Source organism: Drosophila mojavensis, unplaced genomic scaffold (assembly GCF_018153725.1).
Source record: "Drosophila mojavensis isolate 15081-1352.22 unplaced genomic scaffold, ASM1815372v1 contig_36, whole genome shotgun sequence".
NCBI classification, from domain to species: domain Eukaryota; kingdom Metazoa; phylum Arthropoda; class Insecta; order Diptera; family Drosophilidae; genus Drosophila; species Drosophila mojavensis.
In genome coordinates, this window is record NW_025318858.1 from 3,459,021 (window position 1) to 3,479,011 (window position 19,991).

Consider the following 19,991-nt stretch of genomic DNA (forward strand, 5'->3'; position numbering starts at 1 on the left):
AGTCGACTCTGTGTCCTGCTGCCGCTTGCTTATCCAATGCTAAAATCTTTTGGGCCTGGCGGCTTTGTCGTTTCGAGCTTCAGTGTTGAGTTTCGCGCTTCAAGTGGCCCCCTTAACAATTGTTGTTGTTGTTGTAGTTGTTGTTGCTGCTGTTTGTTGCCTGCAGGACATGCAACATGTGACATTGAAACCAACAACTTGAACTTTACTCATGACTCATTGCTGCAGCAAAAACTTCACTCTAGCTAAAGTCTCCCCCTTGTCAGAGTTTCCCTTCTCCCTCTCTCTCTCTCTCACTCGCTCTCTTCCGCTTAGCTCATTTATTCATATTTACATTTAACATGCGTTTTTCTCGTCGACTCTTCTAACGAAGTCAGCGTAAATCGATATTCAATAAACGACATCTGTGTGCATTTTTTTTTTTTGTTCCTTTTCATCTCTCAATCTCCCTCTCTCTCTCTGGCTCTTTCTCTCTCTACGATAATGATCTCTTTGTTTGAGGTAGAAGCAGCTGGGCCGGCATTCAGTCAGGCAGTCGGGCTGGACTGCGCTGGGTAGCTGCGTAGCTTGTGCCCAGGGGTCGATGCATATCTGTCGTAGCTGTCAAAACGAACATAAATCGAAAAACCAGAAACGTAAAAATCGCATCATTTATATGCGGCATATGCGACAGTTCCCTGAAACAAAGCTAGCCCATTCTCTATAAGAAAACTACAATTTATACAGTGAAATAATTAAACAACACTTTTTGAAAGATTTTATACAAAATGTAGCAAAGAAAAAAATTTTTTTTTTTTTTTAATTTTTCATAAAAAAAGATTAAATTGTATAAAGATAAAAATAAAATAGATCAAGTATTTAAAACTAATTAAAAAAAAGTATTTAAAACTAAAAAAAAAATTAATTAAAAATAAAAAAAATTTAATTAAAAATAAAAATATTTTTAAAAATAAAATACATTTTATTTATTTTTAAATTTTGAAAAAATTAAACTATAAATAAGTTTTTATAAACAATTTTGAAATAAATAAAAAATGTATAATTATTAAATAAATGTGAAAATATAATAAATATTTTTAGGAGTCCATATATTGAAAATCATTAATGAAATTAAATTATCGATTTTGAAATGAAATAATATTTTATTTCTTTAATTCATAAATTTAGCTTTGTCTATCTATCTAAACTCTTTTATGAAAGCTTCCCAAATATAAACCCAAAATCTAATCACACTCTCCTCTCCTCTTTCTCTTTTTAGGTAAGCACCACAAGAATACCTAAAATATGCCAAGGAATACCACAAAAAATACTACAAAATACCAATAGACTGAGAGCAAATAGTTAACAATCTATTTCTTTCTCTATTGGTGCAGGCGAGTAAAATAAATGTGGAGCATTTGGAAACTGTGTCACGCCCATAAATCAAGCCTCGCACGACTGACACATTCAAAATTTTCAGTGGCCCTCCCAGTCGCAAGAGACATCAGCCCCCAGTCCCCACAGTCCGCGCCGTCTCCCATCCCACACCGCACATCTATCAAATATAATTAATAGAAAAGTTGTCGAAATGTCAATGGCTATGACAAATCTAATTAATTTTAGCTTTTTTTCCACTTATTTAAACAAAGAGCAAGCACATTTGACAAATTATGAAAGCAAGAAGAAGCAGAAAACCACAAAATATGAATTCATATTGTCCTATAGAGTAGACAGGTTCCTAACTCAGTGTGTGAACTATGAGATTTGTTGAAAATCGGCTTACGAAATCTGAAACGAAATTCAAATCGAAATACTATAAGACAATTCAGAGATTAAGCGAAAATGATTAATTGGATTTCACTTGATGTTATATTTTCTAGCTGTCATATGCGAGCTATTTGTGAATGTTAGGGTAGGCCCCAGACTTATCAGCTACAAAAGGTCTGACAGCCGCGTATTTAGTGTCAGCTCTTATCTCCGATTTGGTTCATTCATATGAACTGCTTGTCAAGTATTTCATTATAAGGCAAAAATGCTGTGGCTGTTCTTTTAATAAATAATTGAATACATTGCATTGTCCGATTATATATAAGAATTTTTACAATATATGTATATTGTATATTTTCAGTATAACCTCGAAAAGGCAAAAAATTTGCTTAGATAATTGCTAAGAAAAATCAATGATTATTACTTATGCTAGAAAATTAAAAAAAAAAAAAATGATTATAAATTTTTTCCAATTTTAACATAATATTTTAAATATTTTGGAATATTTTTTTTTTTAGTTTAATTCCCCCTTTTCACATTGTTACTTAAGATCTCTGACTTCTACGTTCATAATATTTTTTAACAAATTAAAAATTTGCTTCAAAAATGCTGAGAATTTCATAGAAGTGCTCTTTTATCTGTTAAGCGCACTTCTTAGGCGCTGTTCTATACGATTCTCAAAGTTATATAAAAGCAACCTAAAAGCTCGAAGACACTTCAGTATTTGCTTTTGAGCAGTGTGAAACTTGCATAGGAGAGCTATTGATAGTTATCTAAGGCGTCTCCTGAAGGCGCTCTTCTCTGCAATTTTCACCATAGCATAATTCTCAAACTTGTAAAGCTGTCTGCTAACTTCTTCCATAAACAACTTTGCTCTTATAATTCTACAATTTGAAGCTCATCTTATTGCTCATGCAGAGCATTTTAGAGTCTGCTTTGGGTAACTCTAAAACCCTCCATAACTTTTCATTTACACCAACATTTTCAGTTTTTTGACAAATGGCGCGCACATTGTAATGCAGATTTTCGATTCAAGGTAACCCGAAACCGGCTAAGCTGAGCGGTTTATCCACTCGCCGGGCTTACATCATTTTTAGGTCTATTTGCATAAAGCACTTAATAAGTTTATGAAGAGTGAGATAAGCGCCTATACAAGTTCTTAATGCAATTTGGAAAAAATGGAAGAAAACCGAGATATAAACTATAAACGATGATAAAGCCTGAATGGTAAATGGATGCAAAGGAGGAGACGTTGGGCGGGAGCAGGGCGGAGCAGGAGGCTCATATAAATATGCGATGTGACATTGATCGCTGTCCCATGTGTGAGCGTCCTTTATTTTATCTCCGGCAGCTTTAAAAGGATTTCAATGTTTTTTTGCTGCTGCTCCGGCTCTTCGGCATTTATGAATTTATTGATAAGCGAACGCAGAAACGAACCCCTTTTTTTTTTTTTTTTTTTTTTTTTTTTTTTTGCGCCGGGGCCTTTCATTCATTCATAAAAAAGATAACAGCCAATGCATATTTTTTGAACAACTTGCAGCTAAGTAAAAACAATGGGCGGCGTATGTGGGGGAATCGAGGAGGCGTGGCTACACAAACACACACAAGCACAGGGAGAAGGCTGTCGAATTTAATTAACAGTTGAAAAACAGAGTCGCAGAGGGAAAACCCCAAAAGTCAAGACGAAAGGAAACCAAAAGAAAAAGCTCAGACAAAACAACTGAAAAAACTGAGGGGGTAGTAGACTAAGAGATGACCTGTAAATGATGAGTATGGGCATGTGTATTAAAAGATGAATACATAAATATATAAATATATGATATAATAAATAGAATTATGCATAGGAGCATTTGAAAGTCGTAGAAAAAATATAAAAAAAATTATAGAAAATTTCAGAGGAAACGGAAGATTTGAAGAGTATAGAAAACGGTTTGAAAAAATTGAACAAAATTATTAAAATATTTATAATGAAAAGAACTTACAGAGACTAAAAAATATTAAAGGATACTCAGAATTCTAATCGAACAGAGCAAAAGTTTAACAGAGCTTTTACTAGGATTTACATGAAAAGCTACCCGCTTGCTTGTCCTTCTTTCTACAGGGTATTCGTTACAATTTTGAGTGGCTGGCCGTGTGGTTCGAACCCCAAAGGCGGCGCCAAATTAACAAAATGCGTACAATGTGCGAAAAAAACAAGTCTAATGGAAGAGCGAGAGGGAGAGGGGCAGACAGAATGAGCATGTGGGCGAGAGAGACAAAGCAAGTATATGAGTTTGTCTGCAAAGCTGTCTGAGAATTTTCCCTATTCTCAACATTATCCGCACCTTGGGGCGTTTTGGCTCATTAGCGCGGCAGACAGCAGAGTGCGCGTGGGTGTTGGTATGGGGGCGTGGCGCCGATGCCGGCGTTGCCAGACGCTCGGCGTGCTCTGGCATAAATTTGACATTGAAAATATTGAGAGAGCAAAAACCCTCGGGAATTGCCTTTGCGGTCTCTTCATTCCAATCAAATGTTTCTTGCCCGAAGCGTTTTTTGTTTATATGCAATAAGGATATACGCTATATCCTCATATATCCCTACATACCCTTCACATATCCTTATGCTATTCGGCATTTATATTAATATCAGCTCGCCTTGAATAATTTATTTGATTTTTTGATTTCTTGCATTTTGTTGCAATCAAAATAAACAGAAGGCAATAAAATTGTTGTCTTTTGCTTACATGTTATTCTCCCTCTCCTTCTCTCTCTCTCTCTTTCTGTCTCTCTGTCGCTGCTACCCTCAATGAAAGTCCTCATATTATGGCCATAATCCCCGTTGGTTTATTGCGGTTTTTATGGCCCGGCTGTCGGCTGTCTTCTGTCTTCTGTCTCCTTTGCTCCTTGTGCATATTACATAAATGTGATAATGATTTATGCGACTCCAGGTTCCGAGTCACAATTCCGACTCCTGGCAACTGGTTCCGTGTGCTCTGCCTCCTCCAGTGTCTTGGCCCACATCCGCTTTAGCGTAAATACCAGCATTTAAATAATTGGCAGCCAAGCAGCTTCTGCTCTCTCCCTGCCCGCCCTAACTCCCTATACCCATCTCCCTCGCCCCCTGACGAATGCCTAAGCAAACAAACAACAAGCGAGGCGCGCAAACACAAAAAACAAATACAAATAAAGTCCCACTCTCTCACACACACACACACACGCATACATGCATGCTGTATAACAGCACCGGGAAGAACAATGCGCACTTTACACCATTTTTCTTACACTTTGCATTGCAACAACAACAAATTCCGTTACCCTCACACGCCTTCTCTCACCTACACTCTGGCAAAGTTTTATTGCACTCTCAGATTTGCAGGAGCAAGTTTTGAAGTGGAGAATCATTTGTTTCGCCTCTCGTGAATATTGCAATGCATATTTGTTATACGGGCTTCCAATAGACAAGGTAGCAGTTGATTCGAAGCTAGTATTTGAGTTTTAATGCCGTTATGCAGGTGTACACGTACTTCTATTTACAGTTGAAAGATTCTTTGGCAGCACCTCAAGCGCGCATAACCTCAACAACGTGCAATGGAAATCTTATTAAAAAGTATTTAAGCTCTTTTATAAGATTTGTTCTTGTATGCTGGCGAACTTATAAGAGTTACCAGCAAGTATAAGAGCTTTTTTTTTTTTTTACCAATTGAGTATGCAAATATACTTATATGTGAATCTTCTAATTAGAATTGTTAACATAACAGTTCTTATACATGCATAAATGTAAAACGATTACAAAATATAAGAGCTAAGTTCATGCTCACTTGTGAAAGGACACATCAATAAGTATAAGACAATCTGAGCTGCATGCTAAGTTAATCTTATACGCTGCTTATATCTATTCCTATTTCCTTCCTCTCTTCAACGCATTCAATTGTTGAATTTAAAGAGATTTTCTTTGACTTATGGCAGGTTTTTCAAAATTTTATGTAGTCAACTACAACAATATGTAAACACACGCCCACACACTCACACGTGCAGACAATGCTCTCTCCCCCCTACCTCCTTTACACAAACATATTTACTTACATAAAGCTTAAGTGGCAAAAGTTGTGCCAGAGGCTTACAAAACTCTTAAGCCCCTCGCCTTGCCCGACGCTAAGGCAACCCTTTTTCGCCATTTCAGCTGGCCCCCATGCTCCTCTCTTCTGCTCTCTTCCACTCTCTTCGCTCCGTTGCCCTTTGGCATTCATGGCTAGTTCTCATAACGTTCGCGTAAGTTGCATGCACATTAAAAATTAAACATTCAACATAAATAAATAAATGGTAGCAGAAGTAGAAATAGCAATAACAACAGACAAATCAAAAACTTAGCTCTCATTGTTGTTGCTGTTCTTGTTGTTTTTATTGTAGCCACTTTGCTGCTGCACTAAAAGCTTATAAATTATTGTCGAGCTGCCATGTTGAGCCATTGCAACAACAACAAGAACAACAACAGTTACTCTATTGGCAGAGAAGCACGCCCGTTGTCAGGCTTTGTTAATTTTTTAACAGCAACGCCAACGCCGCAGTCGACGCAACCGACGGAAGCAACGCCGCTGTGTCAACGATACAGTTAGTTGATTCCAAAGAGAGCTTTTACAGCTATTTGAAGCTGTCACAATTTGACTTTTGTGCCTAATTTCTTTACAAAAAGTTTGCCTTGCCAACGCACACTTGGCTCGAGGCGCAAAACTAAGGAAATTGTATAAAATTTAAACAAGCAAATTCTATTTTCAATGTGTGTTAGCTAAGTCAGCTGGTGTGAGGGAGACAAACATATCATAATCAGTGGTTTTCCGGCAGGCTGCATTTACAGCTAGCACAAGAATTTGGCTCAACAGCTGGACATTTTCCACCTGCACTCGACTCCATGTCCAGACGGGCAGTCTATTTGGTGTTTGTTTGATTACAAACAGATGCACAGGGACAGGGGGAGAGAGAAAGCGATGGAGTAGAAGAGTGGGCGTAGAAGAGTGAGCGAGAGAGGGCAAAGGTATCATAGCGATGGCAGCACAACTACTTACATATTTGCATACAAGTATTTATGTATGCATTTGTGCAATTGCTTCATCTCCTGTTGCGGCTTTGTCATGTAGCCGACGGCGCGTCGTCATCGACGTTGATGTCTTCGTCTTCGTGTTCGTCTTTGTCGTTTGTGTTTGTCGAAAGTTGTGATTTTGTTGCTGTTGTTGTTGACATGCTAATAATGATCGTATATTGGCGCAACTGCTCTTAGCACCCAACAGAGCCGCAAATTAGCAGTGGAAGAGAGTGGCAGAGCGAGGACGCAGAGCGCATATAACAGCTGCTGCTGCTGCTGCTGCTGCTCGGGCTGCTGGGATACGCCTCAAAGGCAGATATTTTTATGCTTATGCCAGAACAATAACAACAACTGCGGCAACAGCAACTGCAAACAACAACAAAACGCGCAAAAGCACATAAACTAAGATAACATACGCACAAACAGCAGCAGAAGCAACAGCAACAACAACTGCATCAACAGCAGCCGTAGATTTCTTAACAGCGGCAACAACAAATGCACTTCCTGTTATTATTGCTGCTGCTGCCGCTGTCTCTCTCTCTCTCTCGCTCTCTCTATCTAAAGTTTCTGTATGCATATGTGTGTCTGTTTGCATAGGTGTATGTGCGCTTGCATGATTTCAACGCCGGCAGCACTTTGCTGTTTATTTACACAGACTTCTTTTACATTATTTCATATGCATAAATTGCCACCCACACAAACAAATGCACTTGTACACACATGCAGCAGCACGCACGCACACACGTACAAAGTGCGTACACCAAATGAGCGTAATTAAGTGCAAAGTCAGACTTCCTTTGCTGCTCACACTCCCACTCACCATCGCGCCCGCACTCTTTCATTTATTCTAGTGCTAGCTTAATAACAAACGAAGACCAGAGCTTTGAAGCTGTTGCGGTTTCTCTTGCACCGCAATTTTCGACTGGCATAGCAGAGAATGAGAATATGCTACACAGAGTGCGCAAAATCAATCAGTTATCTATTAGTAGAGTATTCAAGAGTCATCATTATGTATACCTATTTGTTATTTTTAGAAGTTTGTGCATGAAAGCAACGAAAAAGAAACTTTCGTCTTTCTGACTTTGCGTAGAGATTCTTGTTGTAAATTCTTATTTGATTCACGATGGTTTTTGCAGTTCGGCTGCTCTAAAGCTTATCAAAGCTTGTTTTACTTGAATTTTCTACCTTTTGGTGCATGTGTTAAAATTGCATGCATTGCTTTTTCTTTTCTATGCGTGTTTGTGTTGATTTAGCCTGCAACATATTTTTGCTTAAATAAATATTTTGTTAGCTGCCCAACGAATTTTAGTTGGCCAAAGGTGCATACATATGAACTAATAAAAAAATAATTGAAGAAATAAAAAAACACACAAATAACGCTCTGGTTGGTTTGTGAATTTTTAATAATCAGTGCTGCCGCAGTGCAGAGGTTTGTAAGAGCGAGAGAGATAGAGAGAGGGCGAGCTTTTCAGTTGACATTTACTTTATATTCAACTCGTCTCTTCAGGCATTTCATCATTTAAATTAGCAAGCGCTGTCGCCTTGACAACAGCAGCAACAACAACAACAATAGAAAAGCACGCAATGCACACACACACAGACACAGAGAGAGTGAGCGAGAGTGAAGAGAACGCCCAATCAGACAATGGCCACAGCATTGCATCAAACAAAAGCGTGAAGCGCACAAAAGGCTGATGCTTCTGCTTCTGCTGCTGCTGCTGTTGTTGCTAGCAAAGCACAAAAGCAATTGACAAATTTACCAAGGTGCGCTCACTCACTCTCACTCGCCGCTCTATCCCGCTCTCTCGTGGTAGAAGGCATTTGAGAAATGGCTCACAGTGAATTCACTGAATAGTGATTTTTCATAGTGATAACAATGGCTCGCTCTGATTTGATTTGATTTGCATGCGCCATACATATATCTGCCGTTATAGTTTTTTCTACCCATTCTCTTTTGCATTGTTTTTGTTGTCGCTGGCCTTAAACTCTTATACGTTCGCTTTAGTTTCCATTTATGGGCCGCTCTCTAACTCTTATATCGCTTCAATCATCGCTCTCTGTCGCTCAGCTCTCATTACTATCCGCTTTCAATAAATCTGCAGAACTTAATTTCCGGCTGAATGATGTTACTATCCAGCATCTGGCAGCCAGCATCGAGCATCGAGCTTCTCCCATCTCCATTTTCCATTTTCCATTCTCTCCCACACATACATAAATTTTCACCTTTAAGCGCTTTTTGTAATTACATTTCAGTCGGTTCTCCATTTCGCTGGACATTCTTATACTTGTTGTTGTTTTTGGCTGCCGCTTTTAATAAAGTTTATCTAGCGTTGTCCTTTGTTTCATCCTTATCGACATGCTTGTAAATTTATGTTTAGTCTGCTCTCTCACTCTCACTCCCTCTCTCTCTCTCTTTCTGTCTGCACCGTGGGCGAGCAAATATTTTCTTGGAGTTAATTGAATTTGTGGGGTGGACCAAAATTCAAGTGAATTTCAGTCAAGAAAATTTCAATGCTCCTTAACAGAATTTTAGGTGCTTGATGGGGGGCGACTTGTTCTACATAAGAACTCCTAATGGCGCATTAATTGCTTAAGTGACAAAACTTGTTTTAAGGAAAAACGATATACGACCTGTCCCTAGAGGGAACCACTTAAGAGAACATGCACATATGTTAAATCTTTAGTCTCTGGGTGGGATCTGTGCTAGAAAACTCTAAAGTACATATTTAAATATTAAATCACCCCAAGAAACAATAGACATCAGTTTGTAAAACCTTTTTCTTCCTTTTTTAATTTTCCAACTCTTTTCTGCTCAACAGGTGAAAATCCACATATCATCGAACATCCCATGGATACTACGGTCCCCAAGAATGATCCATTCACGTTCAATTGCAAAGCCGAGGGCAATCCACCTCCAACGATTCATTGGTTCAAGGATGGACGCGAACTGAAGACGGACGCGGGCTCACATCGCATAATGCTACCCGCGGGCGGTCTATTCTTTCTGAAGGTAAGTCTTCAAGTCTATCATTATATTACCAGACTCCCTCAATCCAGCTGCTCCACAACGATTTCTCCTCTCGTTTCATCATTTCTTGGGAATCGCAACATTTGTGCATCAAAATTGTTGCTCATATTATTTTATGCGCTTCCGATTCGTTGCATTTCGATCGGCAAGTAAAACAAAGTGCAGACAGCTCGTAATAAAAACAACAAGCGATAAGAATGGAATGGGCATAAGTATGGGCCCCCCTTTACAAGCCTGCCAAAATGTCTAGGCTGAAGAACTGTTCCTGTTGAGCATTAGGGATGACATAACATTTAAGAAAAGGGGTGGGAAAGGGAATGCCAGAAAATATCGATGAGGCAAAATAAACTGTGAACTGTTTTTGACATAAATGATGGGGGTGAAAGCCATATATAATATACAGAAAATATTTTAAATACTTAAAGGAAATAGAATAATATGAGGTGCGATTATTATTTTTTGTTAAAAAAAAAATAAATAAATATTTCTAAAATTTCCCCGAAAGTACTTAAATCTATTCTATTATAAAAAATAAATATGTTTCTTTAATATTAATATAATTTATATAAACTTAAACTTTTTGTAATTAATTTTGATTATTCATTTCATTTGCATCTTAATGATTTCACATTGTATTTAAATATCGTTCCTTTTGCCATCTCTAATTTTTTCTGCATTCTCTTTCCCTTTGCCTCCTCGTGCGTGCACATTTCACAATTCAAGCTAACGAGTCTTAATGCAGGGGCAGACGATGGGGGGTTGGGCGCAGTCACCCTCTGCTAACCACCCCCAACTCCCACCCCTGCACTGCAATTTTTGTCAGTTTCTTTTTTTTTTTTTTTTTTCCTTTTTTGCCCCGCCCTCGACTTTGTTTATATTACATTTTTGTATACCCCCCGCTCAGTAGATTTTCATTAAATGCAACAAAAATGTATTTGATATAAAATTTATTGTTACTTTTTCCTTTGCTATTTTCCACTTTAATGGAATTTAACGAATTATTTCGAGTTGAGCGCGTTTTGAGTTCAGTTTTTGTTAAATTTCAACAAATTATTTCTTTGACGAATGGGTTGCAATATTCTGGACACCAGTGTCGAGTGTTCCATGGGCCATGGGGCAGGGGAGGAGGGCTATCATTATCATTAAAAATCATCATACACTCACTTGCGCATATCTCGAGCTGAACAGAACCCGGAAATTCGAGAAGAGCTGCCGTCGCCTACCCCTAGTTAATTTTTATTGTTTTCAATGGCATTTTTGGAGTCGTGCCCCAATCCTAAGTGACTTGTGGGCCGGCTTACAGTTTGTTGCCAATTAAAACTGAAGAGGCCAAGTGATTAAGGCACAAACATACACACGGACAGACACGACCCTCTGTAGAGGGTACTTGTTCTTGTTTTTTTTTTTTTTAATTAAATTAAATTGCGTATACGTCGAGTGGACTGGTTGGTCAGCAGTTGAATTTTGGGTCTAGAGTTTTATTTGATTTTTGGTCGAGCGCATTTCGTTTTTGATCTCTGCACCGACACGTGTCGCTCTTAAGCTTATAACTACTCGCAATAATATTACACATATCTCTTCTGTAAAGTATCTAATCTCTAATTCTCCCCCTCCTCTCTTTCTTGCAGGTCATACACTCGCGGAGGGAGAGCGATGCGGGCACGTACTGGTGCCAGGCGAAGAACGAATTGGGCGTCGCACGTTCCAGAAATGCAACATTGCAAGTAGCATGTAAGTAATAAGTCTATAAGTCGGGAATTTTAAGGACAGTCTATTAAGCTCTTTTGTATAAGTAAATATTCGATAGTCCTCGAAATTTACTGAAAATTTCAACGAATTTGTATGTGAGTTTAGGGATACTGATTTAATGGGCATCGATTTATTATAGCTATATCCTATTGAAAAGAGTTATCATAAAGTGGGAAATTTAAATAACGAAAAGACTGGCATATATGAGCAGGAAAATGAAAGTCAATCAAGTATGAAGATGTTTTAATAAACATAAGCATTTGTATCATCTACAATTTTAGCTCAATCATTGTAAAATACTTACGAAATTTATGAGGAAGTAGCCGAAATCTTATATATATACGATTTTAGCCAAATCGCGTGTAAGTTAAGGGTTGCTGTTTTAGGCAAGATAGGATTTTAGTAAATAAGTTTGAAATGAACAGGAAAACTTATAAGTTTTAGTTAAATTGTTGTGTGTTAGAGATATTATTATTCATATTAATTGAAAATGGGGTCATGTTAAACAGAGGTGCATATTAATTATAAAAATCATCATGCCATACATAAATTGAGATATATCCTTAAAACCGTTTGACAAAACTTACTTTAAATCCTCCTCAAACTTATGTAAAAGGTTTTATAAAAATCCTATGTCATTTAACCTTTGCTATTCCATCAAAATGAGGTTTATCTATGTAAAAATGACTTTTTAACTAACTGCCCGACTGCCTTAACTCATATTCCGACATCATTTAGTTGCCAGCATAATTGTCAAAAGTTTTTTGTAGTGTCAAGCCAAAAAGAACACAAAACTTCAGATAGGCACAATGCCAAAAAAAACGAAAACTCACTCAATGACGTTGATCGATTGACGTTGCACATTTACAGCTAATGAACTTTTGTGGGCAGTCTGACTGGCCAACCCTTCAGCAACTGCATTGCATGTCCAGTTGCGAGTTGCTGTTTCTGTTTCTGTTCCTGTTCCTGTTCTGGTAGACGCAGCACGTCATGCACTCGCATTGCTTTCTAATTAATAAAATAAAGCAGTTCGCAGTTCGCAAAAATGTTTTGTAATTGATATCCAGAGCAACAGCAGATGGAACGATTAGGTTGATGAGGGGGCGGAGCGCACACGTTCACTGTATACTGTTTATTTTTGGGGCTGCTTTGCGTTGCCAGGGGCTGTTCCCAAGCAGATTAATTAATATTGCGTAGCCGCAGTCGAGAAAAGGATTTCAATTTCAATCCTTGCAGTCCTTGAGCCTCGGTTGAAAAGGGCCATCAGCTTTCGCATTTAATAGTCTTCACCTGGCACTCTCAACAATTGTTTATCTTTAACAACATTGTACGGTCCACTTGGACTGAATGCTGGATTGGTTCGTAAAGCTCGCATTTAGTTTGCGAAGCTGCTTTTTGTGTTGCCTTTGGCGTCCAGTGAAGCGCATTATGCGTTTATTGAAGTGCATTTTGCATTTTGCATTCTGCATTTCACATTTCGTATTTTACATTTTGTTATTCTCCATTTAAATACCCTGTATATGTAATTGGCATGCAAACGTGGTGCTTGAAATGGAATACTTTTTGTATATTCTATTTTCTGCGATTATTTCTTGTGGATAGGTATAGCAGGAGTTTCTTCTGTAGAAGTGATTGATCGGGAGCTGAGGAACAGTCGTATAAACACCGCAAAGCTGACAGTTAACAGGCCGAAATTAGGAAACAGACTATCTGCTTAACTATATAATTTCCTGATTCTCATTCCTCAAGTTTAGAAATTGAAGATCGTCTTGGCTTAAATGTAGATTTGAAATAGGGTCAGTAAGTTTTGCCTAAGATAGCTGAAAGACAGTCGAAAAAAGGTTTTTAAAGAGTATTTTCTATAAGTCCAACTAATATCTAAGCTTATCCTCAAAGTACTGTACGATCTATGAAATATGATATATGATCTATTAGTGTTGTAGAGCCATTATCAATAGTTTCTATAGCTACCATTCAAATTCAGTTACCTTTGACTATTCAAACTCTATGGTTAAACAACACTCACAGGATATTTGCCAGTCGACCTTACTCGCTTATTATCAATTTTGCAATTTCTGTTAGTAAAATAAGTAAAAAGAAAAATAACAGCAGGAAAATACGCATTGCAAATGCCAAAGCTTATTAATATTGCAGCAGCAACAACAGCAGGAGTCGAAATAGCAGCAGCAGGAGCAGCAGTAGCAGCTCAAAGCTTGGACAGCACATCATTATCAAGGTTTTATTGGCATATTGAGCGCAAGCAGGTGGGCGAGGGCATGGGCGTGGGCGTGGGCGTGGACGTAGCTGTAGCTGGGTAGCTTTCAAATGGCAGAGGGCATTAAGTATGAAGAAGGGATAAAGCAAATGCTGCAGGATGTTTGTCTCTGAAGCCGGTGTCCGTTACTCCAGCTCTCCCCCCTCACTCAGTCGGAGTTATTAATATTGAATCAATCAAAGCTTAACCCATAACAAAATTCACTCTCTCTCTCTCTCTCTCTCCTTCTGTGCCTCTCTCTTACACACTCTCCCATTTATTCTATTTACAGTTCTGCGCGATGAATTTCGACTGGAACCGCAAAACACACGAGTGGCCCAGGGCGAGGTAGCGCTGATGGAATGTGGTGCACCGCGTGGCTCACCGGAACCGCAAATCTCCTGGCGCAAGAACGGACAGACTTTGAACCTGAATGGCAACGGCGCCAACAAGCGGATCCGCATCGTCGATGGCGGTAATCTGGCCATACAGGACGCCCGTCAGTCGGATGACGGAAGGTATCAGTGTGTGGTCAAGAACATCGTGGGCACTCGCGAGTCGAGCACCGCCTTCCTCAAGGTGCACGGTAAGTGCGATGAGCTCCCATACCTGAAGTACTTAACGAAGACGGTTTTACTACATATTTTACCTCTCTCTCTCTCTCACTCTCTCCCTCTCTTGTAGTTCGTCCCTTTCTCATACGCGGACCACAGAATCAGACGGCTGTGGTGGGCAGCTCCGTTGTTTTCCAGTGTCGCATCGGCGGCGATCCCTTGCCGGATGTTCTCTGGCGTCGCACAGCCTCCGGCGGCAACATGCCTCTACGTAAGTATCTGCAGAGCCCTATTTTACTATTATTATAGCCATCAACTAAACTAGTGCATAACTAGACCTGTGGCCGTGTCGCTTACGTGTTCAGTCAATTAAGCGGAATTTAGTTTCATTTCAAATGAAATTTAAGCTTTTGCTTTGCCATATTTGCATAGGGCGAATAGTTTTTATAAAGGCAGCTGTCATGGGTCGAAAAAAAAAAATGGCAGAAAATAAAAACAAAGTTAGTTTCATGCGGTTACTTTGGCCTGTGGCCTTTCATGTTTACACTGCAATAGCATTTGCTGAGCTACACTGCGAGAAATTATTGATTGATAGATAAATTTATTGAATTTTATTTATGTATCGGAAAGTTAATTGTCTATGAAATAGCATAGATGCATTGAAGGTCTTGAGGGTATTTAAATCATAGAGTTGAAAAATGCATATTATTTTTAAATTATGTTTCATATGGTATTACCTTATATATAAGACTGATTACCCCATCCGCTTGCTGAATATTAAGGTGTTATTTTTTCCATTCCGAATCAACTAAATTTAAGTATAATTTAGTTCCATTGATATCTTAATTTAGCTCTAGACTGATAATTAAATAGAAATTCGTTTAAAAATCCCTTGTAAATACCTGAGTCTTAGAGCTCCACAACATTCTTGAATTTGGGACTTCTCATAATTTCTCTATAGCATCTCTCTTATTTCCATATAATATCCAACATTAGCTTGGACTAAGCTTCACTTTCTTCGCTCTGTCAACTCATTTCGCTCAGTGTAATAAACACCTATACGAACAGTTAGTTAGTTGTTGTTGTTGTTGTTAGTGCGATTGTGGTTGTGGGTGGGCCATGCCACGCCTCGTTCGTCGTAGCCCCCTTCCGTGTGTAAACACAACTGTAACTTTTAATTCCGTTAATTGCCAATCTCTGTTGGCAGCAATCAACAATTTTGCTTGCACAACACTCGACTGTTGCAATGTTGTCCTTCAGACAGGGACGCACTTTTCCCCCCCGAAACGCCAACGCCAAAGAGTGCAACTAACCAGCACGAGGGAGTGGGGAGAGGAGCTACACAAATGTATGGAAGAGTGTTGGGGAATGCTCAGCTCATACACACACACACACACACACTTAGTCTGTTTCCCCTCTGCGAGCTAGTTACGCTTCTTTAAACTGCCCTCGCAGCCAAAAGCCGTAAAAGAAAATACGGTAAAAACACATTCCGTCAGCTCAGACGAGACTTGAAGTTAAGTGCGAGAGAGAGAGACAGAGAGATAGGGAGAGCGTGGGCTAAACTTTTGTTAAGCAAACAATTGGCACAGTGGCCACTGAAGGAGCAACAACAACAGGAACAACATCCCGAACAACTACAACAACAACATTTAAAACCTATTTCGCAGTCAGTCAACCAACCAAAAAGAAAGCAACTTACCAAGGGGTAGTTAGAGTGAGCCAAGAGAAATTCAACGCATTGAGCAAAACATCTGCTGGAAAGTGAGGAAGGGAAAATTCAGTGCCATGAAGGAAAGTCTGGCTGAAGGAAAACACAGGAATATTCATATAACTCATATATAGTTTCTGTTCTCATCTTACAGGGTATTAGCGCGTCGATATCCATCACAAGAGTTTCCTTTCCTAGCTTCCTTTTGTTATAGCTCAAGCTCCGTTTGTTGTTGTCGTCTATCTCTTATTGTAGGACACAACCACAAAAGCTAGCTGCTCAATGTGTGTATCCGACCCTGTGTCGACGACTACCCCCACCCCCTGCTCTGCCCTGCTCTCTATCCACCTTTGGCTAGCTATTCTTGGCTTACTTTGCTGCGGTTATTTGAACTCCTTAGCTGGCAGTCTTGGCCATTTTTACGCTACTTGAACTACTAACGAAGTAGAAGAAGACGTCCGAGTTAGTTGCTCGTTTCTGACTTGCTCTCACATGTTACTTACCCCATCTCTCTATCTATCTCTCTCTCTCCTTCTCCCATTGCAGGCCGTGTGCACATACTTGAGGACCGCAGTCTGAAGCTGGACGACGTCACGCTCGAGGACATGGGCGAATACAGCTGCGAGGCGGACAATGCGGTCGGCTCAATTACAGCCACGGGCATACTCACTGTGCACGGTAAGTTAATTGCCCCAAAAGCCAGAAGCCGGCTACCCTCCCCTCTCCCCTCCCTCCGCTCACTTTACTTTAAAACTAAACAACCCGCTGTTTGCTTTGCTCCCATCCACAGCTCCGCCCAAGTTCATTACACGGCCCAAGAACCAGCTGGTCGAGATCGGCGATGAAGTGCTGTTCGAGTGCCAGGCCAGCGGTCATCCTCGGCCCACACTGTACTGGTCCGTCGAGGGCAACAGCTCGCTGCTGCTGCCCGGCTATCGAGACGGTCGCCTGGAGGTCAGCCTCACGCCCGAAGGTCGCTCGGTGCTCTCGATAGCGCGCTTTGCCCGCGAGGACTCCGGCAAGGTGGTCGTCTGCAATGCCCTGAATGCCGTCGGTAGCGTTAGCAGCCGCACCGTTGTCACGGTGGACACACAGTTCGAGCTGCCTCCACCCATCATTGAGCAGGGTCCGGTGAATCAGACGCTGCCCGTCAAGTCGATTGTGGTGCTGCCCTGCCGCACGCTGGGCACACCGGCTCCACAGATTTCCTGGTACCTGGACGGCATACCCATCGATGTGCAGGAGCACGAGCGTCGCAATCTGTCCGAGTCCGGCACATTGACCATTTCGGACTTGCAGCGCCACGAGGACGAGGGCCTGTACACCTGCGTGGCCACCAATCGCAATGGCAAGTCATCGTGGAGCGGCTACCTGCGCCTGGACACGCCCACCAATCCGAACATCAAGTTCTATCGCGCCCCCGAGCTATCCACCTATCCGGGTCCGCCCGGCAAGCCGCAGCTGGTGGAGAAGACCGACGATTCGGTCACCCTCAGCTGGACGCGCAGCAACAAGGTGGGCGCCTCCAGCCTGGTGGGGTACGTCGTCGAGATGTTCGGCAAGAACGAGACGGATGGCTGGGTGGCCGTGGGCACACGCATACAGAATACGACGTACACCCAACTGGGCCTCGTGGCGGGCGTGAACTACTTCTTCCTGATACGCGCAGAGAACTCGCACGGTCTATCGCTGCCTAGTCCCATGTCGGAACCCATCGCAGTGGGCACGGTGAGTAGAGGAGGGATTAAGGAAGCCACGCTTGAGCCTAGCTTAACTTTAATTTCTATTCGAATTGCAGCGGTATTTCAACAGCGGCTTAGATCTCAGCGAGGCACGCGCCAGCCTACTGTCCGGCGATGTGGTGGAGCTGACCAATGCGAGCGTTGTGGACTCTACCAGCATGAAACTCACTTGGCAGGTAAGAGTCGAGAGCCTAAAAGCCAAAGCCCAGCCACTGGAGCTAATAAATTTTGTTTGCTTATGCAGATCATCAATGGCAAATACGTCGAGGGCTTCTACATCTATGCGCGCCAGCTACCGAATCCAATAACAAACATGCTCACGGCCAATACCAATCCACTGCTAGCCTCCACGTCCGCATCGGTGTCGGCCTCAGCGTCGGCTTTGATTTCGACAAAACCAAATATTGCCGCTGCCGGCAAACGTGATGCCATGGATGGCCCGGAGTCACAGACGCCGAGCCAAATCCAAATCCAAAGCGCGTACAGCACCAAATATCGCATGCTCACCATATTGAATGGTGGCGGTGCCTCGTCCTGTACGATGACGGGACTCGTGCAGTATACGCTCTATGAATTTTTCATGGTGCCATTTTACAAGTCAGTCGAGGGCAAGCCGTCGAATTCGCGCCTTGCCCGTACCCTCGAAGATGGTGAGTACTTCATTTCAATTCCCGTTGTGGGAGCAGCCTTTTGCTGCTGCTGCTGCTGCTGCTGCTGCTGCTGCTACTTTGATGTATTATTTATGCGTGGCAAAAAGTTGTCTATGCAGTTGCCTAATGAACCGGCTAAATCGCAGCCCGAAATCTAACAAACCATATAAATGCCAGCACAGGCCACAGCCACACACAGCAACCCTCTGTGTGCCGCGGGGGTAGTTCTATGTGACAACCAATGCAGCTGAGGAAGGGATGGGGCTAGAGCAGTTCGCATTGCAACAATAGCCTAATACAATAAAAGGATATGAGCGCGTTACATAAATGCCAAGCCAGGACCTCTCCCCCCCTCTCTCTCTCTCTCTCTCTCACTCTCACTCTACCTCTCCTTCCCTTATCTCAGCCTGGCATCAGCTGCTGGGATGCGGGTCCCATAATCTCATATAATTTCGAGGTTCGCATAAAAAAGGGAGAACTCCTTTCGGATATGGCAAATAAAAAGTATGTCAATCATTGAACACTGCAAAAAGCGAATCATGCGGAATGTTTAGGCACAGCAAAGGAAAAAGGGAAATGCGAATGCCACCGGCCCTCGTCCTGGCACCGTCCCTGGCCCCAGCATAAACGCGACAAGCACGTAGGCTCAGGTTTTGAGCACACGTGAAGCAATTCATCCGTATTGAATACCTGATGTGATGATTTACATGTGTCGCAGGTGAAAGGATTCATTTGCCCAATGACTCGACAGAATGTTGTCTGCAGCTGTAGCTATGTAGCTCAACTTGCAATTACAATATTTTTCAGTAGGCGTTTTTAATGCAGGAGTAGAGAAACTATTTCTGTTGCAGAGAAATTTGTTCGTTATGTTGTGTGCGTGCTGGCTCGGAGATATTTGGGTCGAACTAAATCGATTAATGATAGGCTACGATGAGAACATCGTAGAGCAGCTCATGTTGAAAATGAACTACTACAAATACTTACACATCTTCCAGTATTTATCAGACGAAGTTGACCAACTAGATGTTAGAAATTATCTCAAATTTTATAGAGTTCTCATATGCTAAAAAATAATACTTAGACATAGACATATAGACGGCCAAAGCGAGAAAGGATTGACAATAAACTAATCCTAAGAGAACGTTTAGACAGGCTTCAAGTCAATGACTTCTGATTAGGTTTTATCTAAGACATAATGAGGTATGAGGCTCCTACGGAGAGCTAGAGCTCCATCATGTAAAACTTTCTTAGTTGCAGCAGTCCTAGACTAGGCTCTGCTTGACTCTATGGTTTGCTGAATTTCAGACAGAGAAGGGATCAACAAGGCCATAGAATTTCCTAGATCGTTAAAAATATAGAGACAATATTAAAAATATGCTAACTAGCAAGAAGAGGATGTCCATGGAATATTACTCTTCCCTTTCTTATAATGATATATGCATATGGGATCATCTGTGTCTGCTTCTGTCTTTAGAGACCTTAACACATATAAGTTCATGTTT

General features: G+C 41.0%; 1 protein-coding gene across 1 annotated transcript in view; it reads left to right on the top strand.

Annotated features, from left to right (window-relative positions):
• Positions 1-19,991, top strand: part of LOC6575887 (roundabout homolog 1) — a 64,560-nt gene that overhangs the window by 29,333 nt on the left and 15,236 nt on the right. The window contains exons 2-9 of the mRNA XM_002001855.4: positions 9,621-9,811; positions 11,458-11,560; positions 14,125-14,418; positions 14,517-14,657; positions 16,644-16,775; positions 16,888-17,825; positions 17,896-18,015; positions 18,084-18,489. Coding sequence (XP_002001891.3) covers positions 9,621-9,811; positions 11,458-11,560; positions 14,125-14,418; positions 14,517-14,657; positions 16,644-16,775; positions 16,888-17,825; positions 17,896-18,015; positions 18,084-18,489 — 2,325 coding nt within the window. The remainder of the gene's footprint in view (positions 1-9,620; positions 9,812-11,457; positions 11,561-14,124; positions 14,419-14,516; positions 14,658-16,643; positions 16,776-16,887; positions 17,826-17,895; positions 18,016-18,083; positions 18,490-19,991) is intronic.